At 40.8% G+C, this 22571-nt stretch overlaps 2 protein-coding genes across 2 annotated transcripts in view; both read left to right on the top strand.

The window, feature by feature from the left end:
• The first annotated feature begins 4693 nt into the window (after window positions 1-4693).
• On the top strand, window positions 4694-22535 carry LOC114799978 (interferon alpha/beta receptor 1a-like). Its single transcript, XM_028997007.1, has 7 exons — window positions 4694-4868; window positions 14053-14176; window positions 14342-14541; window positions 15042-15205; window positions 16038-16179; window positions 17178-17335; window positions 20284-22535. The coding sequence occupies exons 1-7, from the start codon at window positions 4709-4711 to the stop codon at window positions 20680-20682; spliced, it is 1347 nt and encodes a 448-aa protein (XP_028852840.1). The 5' UTR covers window positions 4694-4708; the 3' UTR covers window positions 20683-22535.
• Window positions 21053-22571, top strand: part of LOC114799591 (interferon alpha/beta receptor 1a-like) — a 13390-nt gene continuing 11871 nt past the window's right edge. Inside the window, exon 1 of the mRNA XM_028996370.1 lies at window positions 21053-21097. Within this exon, the coding sequence (XP_028852203.1) occupies window positions 21053-21097 (45 nt within the window). The remainder of the gene's footprint in view (window positions 21098-22571) is intronic.

Below are 22571 nucleotides of genomic sequence, written 5' to 3'. Positions count from 1 at the left end.
CTTGAGCTGCCATTTGAAAGTGCTCAGTGACTGAGCTGTTCTGACCTCCAGAGGAAGTTCATTCCACCACCGATGGGCCAAGACGGAGAGCGTCTTCCTTTTACCTTCAGAGATGGATGGACCAGGCGAGCAGTACTGGAGGCTCGGAGTATACAAGGTGCAGGTATAATAACGGCTCGCAGGATGGTGCTACTCCATGTTTGGCTTTGTAGGCCAGCATCAGTATTTTGAACCTGATGCTACTGGGAGCCAGTGGAGGGAACGTAGCAGAGGGGTGGTGTGGGAGAATTTCGGAAGGTTGAAGATCAGTCGTGCTGCTGCATTTTGTATGAGTTGTTGAGGTCGGATGACTTGTTGGTGTGGTTTGAACTGTACTGCACAGCACAGTCGTCTGTCAGCAGAGTGAACAGCAGCGGCTGAGCATGCACCCCTGTGGGGAACCTGTGCTCAGTCTGAGGACCTTGAAGGTGTTGTTTCCTATAGACACAGACTGTGGCCTGTATGTTAGGAAGTCCAAGACCCAGCTGCAGAATGGAGAGCTTCTTCCCAGCAGTTCTGACGTCCTTACTAGCTTCTGAGGTATGGCAGTGTTGAACGCTGAGCTGAAATGAATAAACAGCATTCTGGTGTCTTTTTTTGTCTATGTGGGAGAGGGTTGCATGAAGGGCAGATGAAATGGCATTGTCTGTGGAGCAGTTTGGCCAATAAGCAAACAAGTGGGTTCAGATTCTGTGGGAGTTGGGTATACATGTTCCTCACTACCAGCATCTCAAAGCACTTCATAATGATGGGTGTGAGTGCTGTGGGCTGGTAATCATTGAGGCAGGACACAGTTGACTTCTTTTGTACTGGGATGATCTTGGTGGTTTTCAGGCATACCACAGCTGAATTGTGTTGAAGATATCTCTGAAGATGTCTGCAAGCATACTCCCATAGCACCAGCAGAGGTATTTTGTCTGTTCCTGCTGCCTTCTGCGTCTTTTCTCTGCATAGGGTCATCTTGATGTCTCCGATAGAAAGACAGAGTACCTGATCGTTGAGAGAAGGGATCGTGTTCCTCAGTGGCTTCCTGATCTCAGCCTCAAACCATGCAAAGAAGTCATTTAGCTCATCTGGCAGGTAGGGGTGTTGACGTGAAGGTCTGAATCCCCTGCCATACATGCCATGTGTGAAGACATAAAATGACTGAAGATTTTCTCTGCATAAGCTCGCTTTACCTCCTCAATAGCCTGTAACAGGTTGGCTCTGGGTGTAGAATAAGCCCTTTTGTCTTTGGACTGAAAGGTAGTCCATCGGCAGGCCGTGTTCTCATCTTTCTGGTGGCTGGTCTGAACTGCTTGTTGAGTCTATAAGTGTTATGTCCTGGTGTTTTGGTTCTGTGTTTGTGTTGTGTTTGCAGGATGCCTGGTGATTGCAAATTGAGTCCACCTATTCCTGCTGTGGACATCCAGAATAAAAGGGGCCTCAGCCCCGCTCTGGCATTTCCTGATTGCATCACTTCCGGTTTCTCCTACGCTTCCCCTAGGAGGCAACACAACTTGTGTCTGCCTGCTTGTCTGTGTTTGTTTTTCTTTTTTTCCCCGTTTTGTTTGTCGTAATTCATTCTCATTTGCTTTGTATGTATTTCTTCTTTTTTATTTGTAAATAAAATACTTGTTATATTTCTCCGTTATGTCTTATTAGGTTTCTGTCTTTTCTTTTGTTATGGGTCGTATCCCTAGACTGGCTCATAACAGTAAGCTTGGGTGAGAAGTATGGAGATGTGGTCCGATTGTCCAAAAGGAGTAACCTTGTATGCATGCTGGATGTTTGTGTAGTTTGTGCATGTTGTCCCCTCTTTTTGCAAAGTCAATTTTTTGATGAAATTTTGGCAGTACTGATTTGAGTTTTGCATTGTTGAAGTCTCCCACAACTTCTTCTTGTTTAGGTCACCAAGTGCACCACTAGCTTGCTAATCGCAAAATTCCTGCATCAGCTGTTCTTGATGTACATATACAGACCACCACTATGCATCTTATCCAATGAGCAGGAATCTGCACATTTTGCAGTTCATCTTGCAGTACCAAGGAAGTGGGTTCAAATCCAGAACCGCCATAGTGCCACTGAGCAAAGCACTGTCCCCACACACTGCTCCCCGAGTGCCTGTCATAGCTGCCCACTGCTGATGGGTTAAAAGCAGAGGACACATTTTGTTGTGTCACCATGTGCTGTGCTGCAGTGTTCTAGTGTTTCACAATGACAATCACTTCACTGTCACTTAACTGGAAGCAGGAGTAATATATTATGGTAGTCCAGTCTAGATGTTATAAATGCATGTACCAATTCCTCTGCATCAAAGGTGAAGAGAAACTGCCTAACCCCCAACTATGAATAAAATATTTCTCAGGTGGAAGTGCACAGCTGTGGAAATGGCTTGAATGTGATGATCAAATACCAAATCAGCATCAAATTCATTAAGAAGAGCTGAGAAACCACCACACTCCAATCTATTTTATGTTAATATGCACATGCAAGATACAGTGCGTCAAAAAAAGTATTCACCATGCATCGATTTTTCAACATTGTTACAGTATGTTACAGCCTTATTGATTGATTGAAATTGAATGTTTTTTCCTACACAACACCCTATAATGACAATGTGAAAAAAGTTTACTTTTTTGGCAAATTTATAAAAAATAAAACACATAGAAATCACATAGAAATAGTATTCACAGCCTTTTATCAATAATTTGTCAATGCACCTTTGGCACCTTTTTGAATATGATGCCACAAGCTTGGCACACCAATCCTTGGACAGTTTCACCCATTCCTTTTTGCAGAACCTCTCAAGCTCCATCAGGATGGATGTGAAGCGTCAGAGACAATTTAGTTTCTCGTGGTCTTGGTCCACTCTCTGTCCTTCTCCCACGATCACTCAACTTAGGTGGCCGGCCAGCTCTAGGAAGAGTCTTGGTAGTTTTGGACTTCTTCCACTCATGGATGATGGCGGCCACTATGATGATGGAGGTAAAAGCAGCAGAAATGTTTCCCCAAATTTGTTCCTTGAGACAATCCTTTGACTTTATGCTTGTGTGACCTTGCCAGCAGTGTTGGTGTATCAGTACACACCCAATAAAAAGGCAGTCAGAAATGGTAGGGCTGTATAATAAAATGAAAATGTGAGGTGTTCTTTGTAAATTCAGCACAATTAAAAAACAACTTATTAATGTAATGGTCCATTGGTTACAAAACCCCAGGCACAACTCTGTAAATATAATCGCAATGCAGCCAGAAAGCAAAAGGTGCTACTATCCCTTTTGGTATTGAAACGGCAAAAAGAAAACACCATGCACAGCAAATAATTCAAAGTAAAATTCACAAAAAACAAAACCAAAAAAAAAACAACGAAAATACATACATGTAAATAATATGTACATATGCAATACTCACATCAAAGTTAAATTCTGTACCACAAAGAGCTAATCAGAAACCCAGTTGCTCCAAAAGCAACCCAGTAACCCTCTAATAAGAGAAAAAGAAAACACAAAAAAATGGCTATTCCTACCGTCCCGTGGTGGTCTTTAAATGCTAAACCCCATTAAATTAAAAGTCACCATCTTTATTGAAACTCAATCAAATCAAATTAAAATCGCCGCCGTTTAAGCTGTCTTGAACGTTTGTGCCTCACACAAAACAATCAAACACAAGCACATTCTTACCACGTTCCAACGCATACAATACACATGATTCTAAGGTAACGACAGAATAATTAATTCACCAGGGACTTAACTTTTTGTTCACTCTATATAATAGTGCGGCATGTAAGTGTTACTGAACCTATGCACACCCACCCGACTCATGCGCTGCCGTCAAATCACCTACAATTCCTGGTAAAATTTACAAACAGTTTCTGTATATATTGACAGGTTATTGTTTTTAATTCTTAGCTAATCTATACAAAATACCTCTGTGTATGAACCTGCTCTGTCTATAGTTTTTTCCCCCCAAATAAGCAAGTAAATGAATGTTCATCTTTCATTTTCAGGTATTTTCCTTGTCTAGAAAATGTATTGTGTACAGTTCATTGTCTGCAGTTCTCTACAAATCTGTACAAATGTCTGTTGCGTTGGATAAAAGTGTAAACATAAATTACAAACACCACAAAAGAGGCCAGAAATGTCTTCTGAAAGACCCTGGCAAGATATATATGAAAATCATGCCAGGGTCTTTCAGATAACATTACTGGCCTTTTTTGTGGTGTTTGTATTTGCATTGTTCTGCATTTGTAGGAGATTTAATAAATAAAATGATAAGCCCTGTACCGTTACCACTCATACATTTATGTTTACACTTAGGCAACAGACAACAGACATTTGTAGAGATTTGTAGAGATTTGTTCTGCATTTTGTACGAGTTTAACTTTATTTCAAATGAAGAAAAACATGAAAAAACATCAAATGAAATGAAAGACACAAATACATGTCTGACATTTGAAACAAATCAAGTGAATAAAAATCGCTTCTTAAAATTGCCGGTCTTTATGGACTTTATGACACATTCGCTCCCATAGACGCCCCATTCAACGCGACATCTAATGACTATATCTATGTGTAGAGACAGTATCGCTCTGTTTTTACCTTCTGGTCTCCATTAGAAATTGCGCGTCATCACAGCCACGTGACTGAAACCCACATAGTCCTGCCCACCCGGCACACGTGACCCTCCCTGCATGGCAGCTGACCTGAGACAGCTGAGCCTGTACATCCGCAGTGAAGTTGTTTATTGGCGCGTTGTTTTCCCCTCAATCATTTCTTTACGCAGTGAAATGGAAGCGGCGCCTCGGATGGACTTTCCTGTTATATTGTTTCTGAGCTACTTCATTCCTGGCGGTGAGTTGAGTGACATGTTTTTAATGGTTTCTTCTCTATTTTAGATGCTAATCTGTCAGCTGGACTTAACAAATTCAAGTTCGTTTCGCCATTTCCTTCTTTAGAAATCGTAATTATGACTAATCGTGCATATTTACTTAAAAAAAATTGAAGACCCAAACGTGTGCTGAACCTTCACCCGATTTCCTGTCTTTAAAGGGTCAGGTTTATACCGACTTTTCGAGACAAGCGAGTCTCTAATGTGTCCCAGACTGCCTCGGGAGTGACGGAATATCATGGGGGAACTCTGATCTATATCGTTCCAGCGTTCATGTCCTCTGTACACCGCACTTCAACACCACATATTTTTTACTCCTTGCTGATTCATTCTATGTATTCCAATCATCCTGGTCACATCTCAAACCCCGTAAACGTGCTGCCGGTGTTATGGATCGACCGGTTACCGTAACTGCGTGTGTTTTCCTGCAGATATCAATTTCAGCAGATTCGTCAACCCCAACTAATCTGACCTGAATGGACATGAATCAGGAATCATAAAACGTTTCATTCAGTCACATGTCAACACTGGTCTAATGGTGTCTGAATACAAGAATCATCTAAGTATGTTAAAAGCAAAATCTTTCAAAAGGTTTAAATAAACCTGTCCGCTCTCCTCTCCTAGCGGGGTAAGGAAACGGACTCATAATCAGAAGGTGCCACTGAGGTGCCCCTGATCAAAGCACCGTCCCCCACACACTGGAGCAGAGGGCACATTTTTTTTGTGTTCACCGTGTTTCACAATGCCATCACTTCTAGGTGCGGACCCGTAATCAGAAGGTTGCCGGTTCAAATTCCTGAACCGCCAAGGTGTGACCACCATTGAGAAAAAGGACCGCCCCCACACACTGCTCCCCAGGCACCATTCTTGGCAGCCCACTTAGGTGATGGGTTAAAAGCAGAGGACACATTTCATTGTGTGCAGTGTGCTGTGCTGTGTTTCACAATGACAACCACTTCACTTTCACCTTCTCACAGCTACAACCCGTGTGGTGACAATTATCGACAATTACATTTGTCTGGATTATTTTAATTTGTCAACAGAGTTGACTGTTGCACTCTTAACTAAATCTAAGTGTACAAAAAAAAAAAGACAAGCAAAAAATAAATTTAGCAGGGATCCCACGGGTCAGAGAATTTCAGTACGTCTGCCAAATGCCTTAAATGTGAATGTAGACGCCCTTATCCAGAGCAACTTTTCAAGTTACCATCGATGAAGTGATCAGTTCTGGTTCATTAGCACCCCCAACTATGAATAAAATCTTTTTATTCACTCTTGTTGTAGATTCTGTACATAAGTTAGACAATAAGAAAGTTCATCTAAATATTCTTTAAAGAGGAAGGTCTTGAGCTGCCATTTGAATAATATTGAGTAATAATTGAATAATTTCAGTAACCCCTTTAAATGTTCCATTCTGCTTAGCACCCAAATGTTATATTGGACATTTCTTTATACGGGAGTTATGAGATGTTGCTTTTTGTTCAGAGAAAGACATGGAAAATGAGGGAATTTTAGGGGGAACCCTGATTTAGGATTGTGCAGACTTGCACATGAGCAGAATGGATCATACAGACGGAATGGATAACATGCTAGTGGTGTGCAGCGCATATCAGTATGATGTTCTTGAACATTTGACTGCCTGGAAGAATGACAGTGTTTTTGCATCTTAGACTTATATTCATCCCTGTCACATTCTCCATCATTGTTGATCATCTTAGATGGTACTGCCCGGATTTTCCATGTGTGTACCACATTGTAATGCTGTATTGATTGTATTACTTGTTGAATTTTTTATTCTGTTTTGACCTTACTCTACTTGTTACTGTAAAAGAATATGCACAAGAAACCCTAGGGAATCCATGAACAACAATAAAATTATAAGTAGCCCACCAAACCCATCTAGAACATGGACCAAGGCACATGCAATTCTGGAGTAGATCAGATTAATAGTGGTGTTGCTACCTGTGCTCTTCCCCACCCCATTTTTATTAAAGAAAAATGACTTTTTCTAAAGGGCAAGTTAAATATGTTCATTTAAACACCCCTTTTTACCCCCTTACCTTGCAATAAGCCTATATCTGCCTGTTGACCAAGGCTGAGACCGACTGATTAAAACAAAACAAAAAAGGTTAATGGCTTAAGACCTGTCTCATGATAAAGCTCCAGAAATAAAGGCACCCGGGGCAGTGTGTGGGGGACAGTACCTTGATCAAGGGGACCTCACGACATGTTTGGGTTCTGCATAGTTCTGCACAATTACAAGTTACACTTATGCAATATTATCTAATTCAATTACTGTATAAAAGTATGTAACTAATTATATTTGACTACTTTTTGCTTCTGTAATGAATATTCGTAACTGTTAAACTTTTAGGATTTTTGTAACCTGGCAGTGTTTACCTTATAACAGTACTAAACATTTAACTCTTTTTCAATACATGAATTTTGAAACATTATAACTGATGATATACAGGGAGTGCAGAATTATTAGGCAAGTTGTATTTTTGAGGAATAATTTTATTATTGAACAACCATGTTCTCAATGAACCCAAAAAACTCCTTAATATCAAAGCTGAATGTTTTTGGAAGTAGTTTTTAGTTTGTTTTTATTTTTAGCTATTTTAGGGGGATATCTGTGTCTGCAGGTGACTATTACTGTGCATAATTATTAGGCAACTTAACAAAAAAACAAATATATACCCATTTCAATTATTTATTTTTACCAGTGAAACCAAAATAACATCTCCACATTCACAAAATATACATTTCTGACATTCAAAAACAAAACAAAAACAAATCAGCGACCTTTCTTTGCAAGGACACTCAAAAGCCTGCCATCCATGGATTCTGTCAGTGTTTTGATCTGTTCACCATCAACATTGCATGCAGCAGCAACCACAGCCTCCCAGACACTGTTCAGAGAGGTGTACTGTTTTCCCTCCTTGTAAATCTCACATTTGATGATGGACCACAGGTTCTCAATGGGGTTCAGATCAGGTGAACAAGGAGGCCATGTCATTAGTTTTTCTTCTTTTATACCCTTTCTTGCCAGCTATGCTACTATGGAGTACTTGGATGCGTGTGATGGAGCATTGTCCTGCATGAAAATCATGTTTTTCTTGAAGGATGCAGACTTCTTCCTGTACCACTGCTTGAAGGTGTCTTCCAGTTGAGCTTGACTCAATCCTCAACCCGAAAAGGCCCCACAAGTTCATCTTTGATGATACCAGCCCAAACCAGTACTCCAGTTGGACTGGAGCTCTCTGCCCTTTACCAATCCAGCCACGGGCCCATCCATCTGGCCCATCAAGACTCACTCATATTTCAACAGTCCATAAAACCTTAAAATCAGTCTTGAGATATTTCTTGGTCCAGTCTTGACTTTTCAGCTTGTGTGTCTTGTTAAGTGGTGGTCGTCTTTCAGCCTTTCTTACCATGGCCATGTCTCTGAGTATTGCACACCTTGTGCTTTTGGGCACTCCAGTGATGTTGCAGCTCTGAAATATGGCCAAACTGGTGGTAAGTGGCATCTTGGCAGCTGCACGCTTGACTTTTCTCAGTTCATAGGCAGCTATTTTGCGCCTTGGTTTTTCCACACGCTTCTTGCGACCCTGTTGACTATTTTGAATGAAACGCTTGATTGTTCGATGATCACGCTTCAGAAGCTTTGCAATTTTAAGAGTGCTGCATCCCTCTGCAAGATATCTCACTATTTTTGACCTTTCTGAGCCTGTCAAGTCCTTCTTTTGACCCATTTTGCCAAAGGAAAGGAAGTTGCCTAATAATTATGCACACCTGATATAGGGTGTTGATGTCATTAGACCACACCCCTTGTCATTACAGAGATGCACATCACCTAATATGCTTAATTGGTAGTAGGCTTTCGAGCCTATACAGCTTGGAGTAAGACAACATGCATGAAGAGGATGATGTGAACAATATACTCATTTGCCTAATAATTCTGCACTCCCTGTAATTAAAGCCACCACAAGGTCAGACATCAGGCCTCATTTTACTGTAAGAATGTAAGATCATAGACTTATAAAGTAGTAAAATCTTTATAAAATTGACAACTCCTAAATTAAATATTCAATTTTCAAGAGCACTAAATAACATGAGGAATTTTATGGTAAATTTGGGGCTTTTTGGTTCATGGGCAGGTGTGTTTCCCACTAGGCTACTAGTGAAAATCAAGTGATCGTCATTGTGAATCAGTGAAGCACAGCATACGGTGACACAAACGAAACTTGTCCTCTTCATTTAATAATCACCCTTAGTGAGCAGTGGGGCGCGGTGTGTGTGAGGACGGTACCTTGTTCAAGGGGACCTCAGTGGCACCTTAGGTTCGGAATTTGAACAGGCAAACGCCCAATTAAGTTCACATCTCTGTTTTCTAGAAACTGCCAAGAGAAAGCAACATTCACGGTCATTCTCTTGTATACTGCAATCCTCGTGGTGTCTATTGGTCGTGATTATTCATCACATCATGCAAAGATCACGTAGAACAGAAATATGAAGGAGGGCAAGGGAGCTCAGCTAAGATGTTGCTGACTGTGACAGTGATTCCTTGAGGTCTCAGAATACAGCCTGGTATTCGCATAACACAAATCACGTAGTCACACATCACAAGTCACGCAACCTAACACCCTTTCTGGTGCACACACAGTTTCACCTATCACCACCAAATTTAATATGCATGTGCATCTCATTAAGAAAAATCTTATGACACAATCACACCCAATTTTTTATATGAAATGGCAAGCTGACAAATTTACATGTATTTTTTTTAGGAAGAAAAAATGGCACTAAACATTCAGTAATCTTTTCAGAAATATTCAGTCTTGCATGATCAGATTAACATGAAATTTGGTCTGTATGCTGTGAACATGTTCCTTATGTGTTTCCCATGACATTTCAAAAGTACGCACTGTGATTTGGAATACAGTTAAACCTACATACCCCAAACAAATTTTCAAATCACATCTATTAGCTAAAAGCATAAAAAATCCATTTTGTTTCACATTATGTGTTTTCTCACATCCAAACTTTCATGCTCTGCTCATTAACACATTTCACATGTTCTTTCTTTGGCAGTGTTGCAGTGTGGTAGTGTTAAATTCACCTGTTACTAGAGGTGTGAACCTTCACTGGTCTCACGATTCGATTCGATTATCAATGCCTCTGTCACGAACCCCTGGTTCAGACGTCTATGGTGTTAGGTGAGTGCGGACTGAACCCAGACCTTTTAGAGGATTACGTTTTTCTGCTCATTGGAGAAAATCTTAAGACTCTTTCAGATTGAATGCTCCACATTCACCGCTGGTCTTAGCACAAAAAAATATGTGTGCTTTTCTAAACTCCTGGTAAGGCATTGTGTTGTAGATCTCTGGACACAGTCACTATTTTTATTTTTATGCCCTCACCACAAAATCACCAAGCCACATCATTATGATATAACTGATTAAGTTCTACACTGCATCGATGCAGAATCATCTACGCCTGTATCGTGATGCATTGATTATACGATTAATTTTAACACCCCAGGGGCAACCTGGGACAGTGGTTCATTTCAGATTAATGTAGGTTAGTTGCATGATGTAGCCTAGTGGGTAATCTGGTCATGATAAGTGGGCAAGGCCACGTTAAAAAGGCTTGTGTGTGTGGTTCTGGCACAGCAAAACAACCCAAGCCTGTGTTCATATACAACATGCTGTGCTGCCAGGCTTGTACTTTACAGTTCTGTGTTCACACAGAGGACAACCATCACAACAGGCGACCCAATTTCAAACAGGTTTGAGTTACTCACAGAATCAGGGGGGAGAAATGTTGCTCTGTATATCATGTACACTACGCGATGCACAATCAAGTGATTGCATAAGTGAAAAATCCTGTCACAATGGCCCAAAATAAAAGTGTAGTTATATACACTGTCACCTCTCTTTTTTTTCTGCACACAAAATTACAGAAATGGCCAAAGCCGCACATTTGCTTTGGTGAGCATTGCTGCTATTGCAGGTTTTTCTGCTTTTTATTCAGTGATTTATATTTCCACACTCAAGAGTCTACTCGTGTATTGTGAGCAGTCAGGACAGACATAAATCATGAGCTTTGCCTTTTTACCTGATGCGATTTAGAAGTAAATCTAGAAACAATTGGGAAAAGTCACACAATGTATGCCCAACTTAACACACTTATGAACCAGAGGTTCAAACAAGCAAGATATTTAACCCATAGTATCTCCAGGTGGCCTTTAGCTCTGGATAAGGATGTGGGATGAATGGAATAGATCAACGGAGTGTAATGATAAAAACAGGAAAGTAAATTGGAATGTGCAGGTTACTGTACTCAATCACTGATGGAGCTTCAGCTGGCTGCTTTTTAGAAGAACTGAATCTGCTCATTTATAGAACAAGAGCAGTCTTCAACTTCCTGTGGCTTTTGTAAGTTCATGTCATTTGCCAAGGTCAGGTGAGGTTTATTTAAAAAGCAAGTGCCTGAAATTGTTATAGATTTAAATGTAAAAATGTCTATAAGAATTCCATTTTAAGTTTATTCTCCATGTTAATCTGTGTTATGTTTGCTGGGACTGTGTGAAGAAGTGTGAGAGTGAAACAGAACACTGGTGATTTGAAGCTGATTGATCAGTTCATTTTTGGGAGGTCATTCAATAATAAAAATAATAATAATTCTAAAAATTTGCTCTGAGTTTTGCCCTGTGCTCTCTAAGCGGTGTGGGAGTGCTTTTCATTCTCATCATGTCAACTGAGTATTTCTGAACCTTTCATCACTTATTTTTCATTAGTCCAGTGCTTCTGAATTGTTTTCTGTTATGACCTCCCATGGGAAGAATTTGCTGCGCTTTTGACTGTATGCAACGTTTCAAAATAAAACCTTAAACTTCCATTAGGAACTTTTATCTTGAAATGTTGCATTATGTCAAAAGCACAGTGGCTGAATTGTTTTGCTTTTCCACAATTTATCAGCTGCAGCAATTGGAAAAACTAATGTGTGTGTGTGTGTGTGTGTGTGTGTGTGTGTGTGTTCACAGACATAAGACTATGTGAAAGTGGAGATTTCTAGGTTTTTCTTTAATGAGTAAGAGAAAATCCATCGATGATCTTTCGGCGAACAGCTTTACTCGGGTCAAAAAAGGATATTCCCCAGAATCACACATATTGGCCCACTATTTGAGAAGCGATCCCTTAGGCACACACTGGACCCATTACCCACCTTACACAATCACAGACTGGTCTGATCAATTTTCAATTGCTGATTTAATCAGAAAAGACATGTTAAATTGACTGTAATTATTATCACTTAGTAACATTTAAATTTCTCTACGTTTTAGTGCTGCCTTTTCTTTTATTAGTCATGTTTTTCCTTTCTGTAATGAAATGGTACTGATTTTATGGTTACACCTCTGGCATACTGCAGATCAAGCACAGTTAATTGTATGGCTTAATATGTTTCAGAAAAAGACTGCAAAATGTGGAAAAACTGTCATCCATGTAGTTTTGCATGTATGTTTTCATATGATTTTATACACTGGCTCTCTCGATACGAATAAAGAATGGTACCAAAACATCCTCAGACAGCGACTTCTCCCTACCGTCCAAGAACAGTTTTGTGAAGAACAATGCCTATTCCAGTGTGATTGGCCTTATGGCACGGTGCTCAAAGTAATAACTAAGTGGCTTGGGGAACAAAAAGTAGAAATTTTATGTCCATGACCTGAAAAGCTTGTGGTCAATCCTAAAGAGGTAGGTGGACAAAAACCCACAGTCAAACTCCAAGCACTGATAATGAAAGAATGGGTTGCCATCAGTCTGGATTTGGCCCAAAAGTTGAATGACAGCATACCAATGGCGAATTGCAGAGGTCTTGGGAAAATATTGACTCTTTGCATAAACTTGATGTAGTCGTCAATAAATGTTAAATTATTATTTGTAATTATACTTCAATACACCACAGAAACAACTGACAAAACGATCTAAAAAACACTCTGTCATTCTCAAATTTTTTTCCCATGACTGTACATGATAAATATGTACCTTTACTAATTTAAGTAACACAATGGCAAAAACCAAATCTTGCTTGACAGTGCAAAACTGTATATAAGGTCTGTATACTGTATGTTTGGGAGGTTCAGAGCATGTAGCATTGCTCTCTGCAATAAAGCAATACATTTTCCTTATCACAAACAATTGTCCCATTTAGTGTTTTCCTCAATAAAATTTATGACTAAATATCTTCGTCAAGTAACCTTTATGAATAACTGAAACTGAATAATTGAAATAACAGCACTTCATTGATTGTAACATGGAAGCACTTTGTAAGTTGCTCTGGATAAGGGCATCTGCCAAATGCCTTAAATGTAAATGTAAATGTACACAGCATCTGGGGGGGGGAAGAGAACCTCTTTGTCCTTTGATGTTTCTACCTTGTCCAAGTAGATCTCCTGAAACAGGAATACAGTAGTCTTCCACCCCCACAAGACTTTCTTGTCATAGCACTTCAGGTCATTTGTTGACCTTTTGCCACCGTATGATACTTCTTATTTGTGAGTGGAAGGCCACAGCTTGGAGATAAATTGGGGTGTCTCATTAATGGTCCCCTGTTATGTTTGGCTCAACCAGGAAGTTATGTTGCCATTTTTCCATAGAAAAATTTTTTCCCCCTGGTTCTTCAGTCTCGCATGATTGACCTAAAAACCCATTTGTGCTCATTTTCACATCTAATCACCAAGCATTCACAATGCTTCGCACATTTACAAGCTACTATAGTTGGAGATCATGGGGTGGGAAATTCTCTCGCCATAAAAAGCAAGAGAAACGGGAAGTAACATTTACCCTTATGATTACATAAGTGGAGACACTCCAGATCAAACTGTCTGAGTTGTCACATTCTGAACGGCGAAGCAGAATGGCCAAAACACGCTTTATACCTATTTGCATTTCTAGCTACTACAGGACTATAGACAGGCCAGGGGAACTTGTATTAATGTTAACTTCGTGAGATTATTTTCCTTAAAAGGGAAACTTTAAAGTCATGTACCTGGAATTTTCCATCTAATACTGTATGTCAATTTGCATGTCTGAGTGCTACTGTGAACTAGTCACTGAAAGCAGTCATTTTTTTCCCTTTCAGTGTGGTGTGAAGTACTGTCTCCTCAAAATGTGAGTCTCCAGACACTCAACACAAACTACCTGCTCAGGTGGGACTGGAATGGCAACCAGACTGAGAATGTCACATTTACTGCAGAACACCTGGGGTAAGAATCAAGAAGAATAAATACACTGTTGTTGTATTTATGAGTTGTAAGGATGAACAATATATAAAACATCCTAAAATGCCAAATACATTTCAACAAATGATTAAATCTGGCTGTAACTTTGTTGTGCTGAATTGATCCTCTCTCTTGATGTTTGGTCGGCAGCAAATTTCGGGTTCTTAGGGGGAAGCAGAAGAAGTGGAACTTGATGTGTGTGGAAGTGCACAAGCACCAGTGTGATTTCACTGCTGGAAACCTGCACTACCTTGGCATCCATGTGCTGCGCGTTCGTGCGAACATTCACAGGCCTAGAGGAACACTGCATTCTTCCTGGGTCAGCCTTGACTTCTGCCCTGACAAAGATGGTAACACAGTATCTTACCAGAAATATTATGTCAAAATTATGATGCATGCCTTACATGCGGAGTATTAGTCTAAGTGCAACAACCTTTATTTTACTTTTTTAGTTTATTATATAATCCCCAATCGAAATGTTCAGGTTAGGTGATATTAAAGGTGGGAAAATTTTTTTTTACAAACTTGGTGTGTGTACATACTGTTTATATATACTGTATATGTTTGTAAAGTTAATTACAAATACATTATTTTATGTCTTAAACATATACAAAATTTTACACAAAAAGAATCAAGCATAGTGGAGTGTATTTTTTCATAACATAGTGTATTCCTGGCACTGTATATCAGGGCTCAAAGATGTCCATCTAAAAGGGTTTTTATTCAGACAAAAGCAAATGCACCCCTCAGGGAGCTCAGCACAGATGCTAGTCCAAGATGTTTAAGACTGTTTTCCTATTGTTGTTGATTACAGTAATTGAACTGAAAGATTACCTGTCTCTCTTGTCAGCATCTTTGGGCCCACCATCTCGTGTTGAGTTGTCTTTGCATGGCCAGGGCATGCTGGATATCATGATCTTTGACCCCCTGTCCCACACCAACCTCTCCATGAAGGAAAACATCCAAAATATGTACTATCGCATTGTGTACTGGAATCAGGATTCACATGCACTGGTGAGATACCAAACACACATAGCCATGCACATAAATGTTTAGATTTTTTGGTTTAGCCTTGTCATCATGAATACTGCAGTGGTGTGATGCACACTAGGGTTGTGACAGTACAGGCATTCTATGGAATGGTTCACACCATGGTTTTTGGGCCTCTGTTTCAGTTAGTTTTTCCATGTTTTGTGTGTGAAGACAACAATGCACAGCTTATTTTCTTGTGTTTATCTGAAGACCCACAGTAGGTCTTTTCAAAATCATTATCGTTTTGCTGTGGTTTGTAACAGATGTGAACCCAGGTTCAGCATGATTGTCTTCATGGTTTTCCACCTCTTCTTCATGCTGAGCCCCAGGCGGTTAATGCTTAACAGGTTCTGGTGCTACAGTGATGTCCAATGTTCCTGGACAGCAGAAGATGACATGATCTCCAAAGCAACAGAACCTGTTAAACTGTAAGCGCCAAAGGCCGAAAGCCCTCCCCGCAAGTTAATGTCCAATCACCAGACAATATCTGGACCAATTTCGAAATAAAATGCAAAAACAAAATTCTGTGTCTATATGGGCATTTATACAGAACGGTTATGTATTTTACTCAGTTCTGTTGCACCACTAATAAAACCAGTTTGTTGGTTCTGTTCATGAACCGAACATCCAAGCAGGCAAGGTTTTTTTCTGCCACTTCAAAACACACACATGAAGTGGAAATGCTGATCTTTCTCTGTGTGTCCAGAGATCTACAACAGGACATTATAATCTTATCAGGAGTTTAGAAAATACAGGAAGCATCATTTCGGAAAATTTCACTTATACAATTAAATACGTGTTTCTGTTCTCACAGGCCTCCATCAACAGCAGTCGCAACTTTGTGACTCTGTCTAATTTGGACTGGTGGGTGTGGTACTGTGTTAAAGTGCAATCCCGATATGACTACTACAACAAGGCCAGTCCCTACAGTCCCACCCAATGCCAGAGGGTGGAAGGTAAGGCCACTCTGTACTCTTATAGTTACTTACAGAAATTATTTATTAGAGGTGACCACATATGCATCGCTTATTTATTAGCGATGCATATGTGGACAATTTGGAATTGATGCAGTGCAGAACATATCATAATGACTTTGCTTGGTGATTTTCTGGCGGTGGCATAAAGTAGTGCTGGTAGTGACTGTGGCGGCCTATGAGGGGCCGTTTAGGAAATATTTCAGACTTTTGTTACACAAACACATGTGAAACACACACACATTCTCATATAAAAGCATGCATTTATACTACTGAAAACTCGCGCACACACACATATGAAACACTCACACAGATACAGGTGAAATGGACGTACACACACACACACACACACACACACACACACACAAATGAAACACTCACACAGATACAGGTGAGTGTGTGTGTGTGTGTGCACGTCCATCTCCAGGCCCCTCATGTTACCCACTAGGCTACTACCACCACTTGGTATACCTATTATGAAAATTACAGGCCTCTCTCATCTTTTTAAGTGAGAGCACAATTGGTGGCTGACTCAATACTTTTTTGCCCCACTGTAAATACCTAGTATTTCACTGGCCTTATGGGTGAGACAAATTCTTTCAGTAGAATTGCCCAGATATTGTTTTTCTCTTATGTGTTATGCTATATGTTAATGTATTTTTAAAAAGTTTATTATACTTCCTGCTTCAATGCCTTTGCTATGGACTCATTTTACTCTTTTAAAAATAGTTCACTTAAATATACTTATCAAATATATACAGTCTGTTGTCTATGGTTACATTTATATTGCAATACGAATCTTATGCCATATTGCACAGCCCTACTGCCGAGGAACCTTTGATCAAGGTACCAACCCCACACACTTCTCCCCGAGCGTGTGTGTGTGTGTGTGTGTTTTTTTTTTTTTTTTTCCCCCACTGTGTGCCACTGATCTCTACATGTGGTCTGAGCATTTAAATATTTTCTCTTTGTGTGTCTAGGTCGTACGTCATACTTTCAGATCATTCTGTACTTCACCCTGTCTCTGGTGTTGTGTTTTCTACTGGTGTTCCTGTTTTCCTGGAGTCTTCTGCACGGTGCCAAGACCTTGAAGTCCACACTTTTCCCTAGCATACATCTTCCAGCCCACATACAGGAGGTGAGGAGGAGGTGTCTTACTAATAGGGTTATAAAAAAATTGATACACAACATTATAATTTTGTATTGGTTTTTAATAAATTATCTACGGGATAAAAGTAAGAACATTTCAATCAGATTATGCAACTTTTGTGTGTGCTTTTTTTAATAATTTTTTTTATTTAAAGGAACCTTGTTGCTACAGAGGTGCTCAAACATTTCCATGCGTCTTTTTGTCCCCTCAGAGACTGAGTATACAGAGTACTGTTACTCACTGTAGTATCCAATAAGAGTTTTGTTGAGCCATTTAATGTCTAGTAATAATTTAAAGGAGCTAAGATCAGATAAAATGAGATGATCCTTTATTACTCTTACTAGTGGGAAATTTACATTGTCATGGCAGGAAGTGGACAGTATAAGAGCAGCAAAAAACAATAGCACAGATACTGTGAACTGTATAGTAATATACAAGTATGCAAATAAATAGTCCCAAAATAGAATAAAATAAAACAGTGAATGTGAGTTGTACAAATAATAAACATAAACTGAGCTGAATTTCTGAATAATTTAATAGCTCACATTTCTTTTGACCTTGAAATTAAAAACATCATTAAAACCTGATCAGCAAGATTTATTTAGCTCATTTACACTGGTCCGCACTAACCCAGGTATCAACCCTTATAAAATGAATAGTTCCCAATACTAGTGCCATTTGGTGTCAATGTGACAAACAGAGACTAGACCAGATGCCTGATCCACCTCAACGGAGTCCCTCCCAAATGTCTGAGCTCCTCACCCTATCTCTAAGTCTGCGCTCAGCCCCCCTACGGAGGAAACTAATTTCGGCCACTTGTATCTGCGATCTCGTTCTTTTGGTCATTACCCAAATTGAGAGCCTTGCTTTCTGGCTCAGCTCCCTCTTCACCACAACAGATCGATTCAGCATCCACATCACTGCAGGCACTGCCCAAATCCGCCTGTCGATCTCCTGCTCCCTACTTCCCTCACTCGTGAACAAGACCCTGAGATACGTAAACTCCCCACTTGAGGCAGGACGTCTCTCCCGACCTGGAGTTGGCAAGCCACCCTTTTCCGGTCAAGAACCATGGTCTCAGATTTGGAGGTGCTGATCCACATCCCAACCACTTCACACTCTGCTGCGAACCTACCCAGCAAGAGCTGAAGGTCAGAGCCCGATGAAGCTAGGAGGACAACATCAAGCGCAAAAAGCAGAGACAAGATTCTCCTGCCACCAAACTCGACACCCTCCACACCACAGCTGCGCCTAGAAATTCTGTCCATAGAAATTCTGTCCACATAGCCATGTGATACCCAGGACTGATCTCATCCACACCCAGGACTCCGCTACTGTGTAGCTGTTGGACAACCTCAGCAACTTTTGCCCCTGATATTGGACAGTCCATACCCAGGTATCCCAGCCCTGGTTCCTCCTTGGATTGAGGAGCTCCTCAAAGTCTTCCACTATATCCCCAGCCCCCATTTGGACCCCCCACTGCTCTGTCCCCCCATGGTCACAGCTCTGCCGGAGGTGGGGATTGAAGACCAACTTGACAGGTTCTTCTGCCAGGTGTTCCCAGCAGACCCTCACTATACTTTTGGGTATGCCAGGTATATGTGGCATCTTCCCCTGTTATCTGATCCAACTAATGACTACAAAGTCTATCATCGACCTGATACCTAGGCTGCCGTGGTACCAAGTGTACCGATGGGCATCCTTATGTTCAAACATGATGTTCATAATGGCCAAACTGTGGCTTGCACAGAAGTCCAATAATTAAACATTACTCAAGTTCAGATTCGGCAGGTAGTTCCTCCCAATCACGCCCCTCCAGGTCATGCTGTAATTGCCGATGTGAGCATTGAACTCCCCGGACAATGGAGTCCCTGGTCAGAGCACTATCTAGCACTCATCCTAGGGACTCCAAAAACGGTGAGTACTCCGAGCTGCTATCTGGCGCATAAGCCAAACAACTGTCAGGACCCATTCTGCGACCCGAAGGCACAGGGAAGCTACCCTCTCCTCCCCTGGGGTAAACCCCAACAAAAACAGGCTGAGAGTCTTGGGGCTAACAAAAACCCAACCCCAGCCCCCTGCCTCTCACCCGGAGCAACTCCAGCAAAGGAGAGTGTCCAACCTCTCTCAAGGACTTTGGTTCCAGAGCCAATGCTATGTGTGAAGGTGAGTCCGACTATATCTAGCCGGTACCGCTCAACCTCTTCCACAAGCTTCAGCTCCTTCCCCGACAGAGAGGTGACGTTTCATGTCCCAATAGCCAGTTTCCTTGTCTGGGGATCGGACCACCAAAGCTCCTGCCTCAGTGTGCCACCTTATCCACATTGTTCCTCCTGCGGGTGGTGGGTCCACAGTTAGTTGAGCCCATGTATCCCCATGTAGCCCATGGACGAAAGCCCGGCCACCAGGCGCTAGCTCATGGGCCCCAACCCTAGGCCTGGCTCCAGGGTGGGACCCCAGTAAGCCTTCAGGCCAGGTACTCTGACTCCGTTCTTTGTCTCACCCTTTACCTAAGACCAATTTGTCATGGGAGACCCTACCATGGGCACCAAGTGCCCCAGACAACATAGCTCCAGACAACAATGGACCATTAGTGCTCTCAAACTCCTCCACCACGATAAGGTGACTGTTCAAGGAGGAGAGGGATCAGTGCCTTTTTACAAAATGTACTTTTTTTCTTAATGGGTATAGACATTTTTTCAATAAATAATTCAGCATTTTCTTGATGTGAATAATACAAGATCATGCAGAATCATATATTGAAGAACCAGGATATTTTGCTGTCTGTGAAAATGTGCGGCAGTTTTCAGGAGATAATTTTGTAGACAGGGTCTATTATATCAACCTCTGTGGTCTCCAGAATCACTTAATTGAGACTGATTTAACTGATAATTATATTTTATGGCATCCTTATAATGTTTCTCTAACCTTTGCAGTATCTCCAGAGTTCCTCCTCCTCAGACATGCCCCACCTCCTCATCCCAGACTCTGAGACCGAGATCTTCACGGATAGGTTGTCTATTGTCGCGGCAGATGTTGTTGTAGAGACACATTCGTTACCGGAATCTTCAGTGTGTGTCCAGCTCTGGGATCCTGGCAGGATCAGTCATCATGGCAGTGGGGATTCAGGGGTGTATTCAACAGAGGAGGGCTCAGGACTGGTTCCGAGAGCCACACCTCCAGCGATCATTGATTCCTCTGACTCTTTTCTCAACCATGCTATGAGTTCCACTGAGCAGCTCATGCTGACTGAGGTAGACTCTATACTGAAGAAAAAGGAAGAAGAGGATGAAGAATCAGCATGCATCTGTGCATATGACTGCACTGTAAAATGACCAATGTAACCTCAATACTCTGTCCAAAATGCATTTACCAAACATTTACCTTTATTTTACTTTGTTGACCTGTGAATTTTCTGTATTAGCATTCTGTACATGCTTCTTGGTTACATGCTGATGCTCACATTACACCGTGCCCAGCAAGGCTGTGATAGAGGTTTTATGCCGGTTTATACTTCATTTACCAGGCGACCTTATACAGAACTACTTACAATCAGTAGTTACAGGGACAGTCCCCCCAGGACCAACTTAGGTTTAAGTGTCTTGCTCAGGGACACAATGTTAGTAATTGGGATTTGAACCTGGGTCTTCTGGTTCATAGGCTACTTCCACCCTCTAGGCTTCTGCACACAAGGAAATACTCACCATGGAAAGGAATGAGTCAGAGATGGATCACCAAAGCAAGGGTGCAGTAAGTGCCAATGTAGGGTTGTCCCTCTGGTACATTTCAAGCTGGCACGTTTTATCAGCTACTCAGTGCCTGGAACTAGAGTTGCTCAGAGAGAGACCGATTAGACTCGGGTGGTTTGGTTATGGTAGATGTTTGCATTCATGTGGAATGCAACAATGGCCCTGGTGTCTATCTAGGACAGCCAAATTAGAAATGATTGTTATAGTATATCTGTGTTTTAACAGGTATGGGATTAGCCTGGACCCAGCTATAGTCAATCTTTGAGTTCCAAACATTAGTAGGAAGGCTGTTCCAGAGCAGGGGAGCTGCTTCTTGTTTCAGTTAGAATTCTTGTGGCAGCATTTTCATTTACATTTGAGGCATTTGTCAGACACCCTTATCCAGAGCGACTTACAACGTGCTTCCATGTTAAAATCAATGAAGTGATTAATTCTGGTTCACTAGGACCCCCAACTATCAGAGGCTCGGAGAATATGAGGTGCAGTGCGAGGTATAATAAGGGTTGTGAGGTAGGATGGTGCTATTCCATGTTTGGCTTTGTAGGCCAGCATCAGTGTTTTAAATCTGATTCATGCAGCTTCTGGGAGGACAGTGGAGGGAACGTAGCAGAGGGGTGTGGGAGAATTTGGGATGGTTGAAGATCAGTCGTGCTGCTGCATTTTGTATTAGTTGTAGAGGTCGTATTTTGAACCCCTGAGTGATTATGCCAGGCATCCAATATTTTTGACATTACAATTTTTTTTTACCAGTTCTTTTGCACTGTGTGTAGTCAGAGTCCATATTATGTATATTACAAAATATATATATATATATATATATATATATATATATATATAAACAAAATAATTTGCTTTTATTCCTTGTATTTTAACTTTTTATTTTTTTTTTTTTGCATTCTTCAGCACAATGTAGACAAGGCCAATTTCAACCTGTGTTTACATTTACATTTACCTCTGACCCTCTGATTTTTGCAAGGCCAAATGGTTGTAGGTAGTTGAACCTGGTTCTTCTGATTCACAGAAGAGATTGTTACCCACTAGACTACTACCAATTTCACAGATGCAGGAACTGTCTTCATTTAGTCCATTAGCTGATTCTTTTGGGATGCAGTCTGGCTGACATTTTCTCATTGTGAACCAACAGTGTATTGTTCTGATCATGTTCAAGAACAAATAATGTTTTCTTCACCTCACCTTTCATCTGTCCTCAACCACCACAGTCCAACATAAAAAATGCAGCTATTTAACTTGCACTTATGTAACTTACTGCCAATGCCATTTACAAGAATTACTACAAGTACAGCCTGCACATATTTTTTTGTGTTATGTATTATTATTAACTGTTACTTTCCATATTCTATATTCTTGTAACTGCACCCTGTTGGAACATTTAATGCAAATGTAAGCACTTATGGTCTAATAAAAAAATCTTCACCACCTTCCTCTTTTTTTATTTTTTTTTTTTCAATTCTGAT

The sequence above is a fragment of the Denticeps clupeoides genome, chromosome 11 (assembly GCF_900700375.1).
Source record: "Denticeps clupeoides chromosome 11, fDenClu1.1, whole genome shotgun sequence".
Classification (NCBI taxonomy): Eukaryota; Metazoa; Chordata; class Actinopteri; order Clupeiformes; family Denticipitidae; genus Denticeps; species Denticeps clupeoides.
Note: the sequence above shows the minus strand (reverse complement) of the source record. Positions and strands in the feature narration are given on the sequence as shown.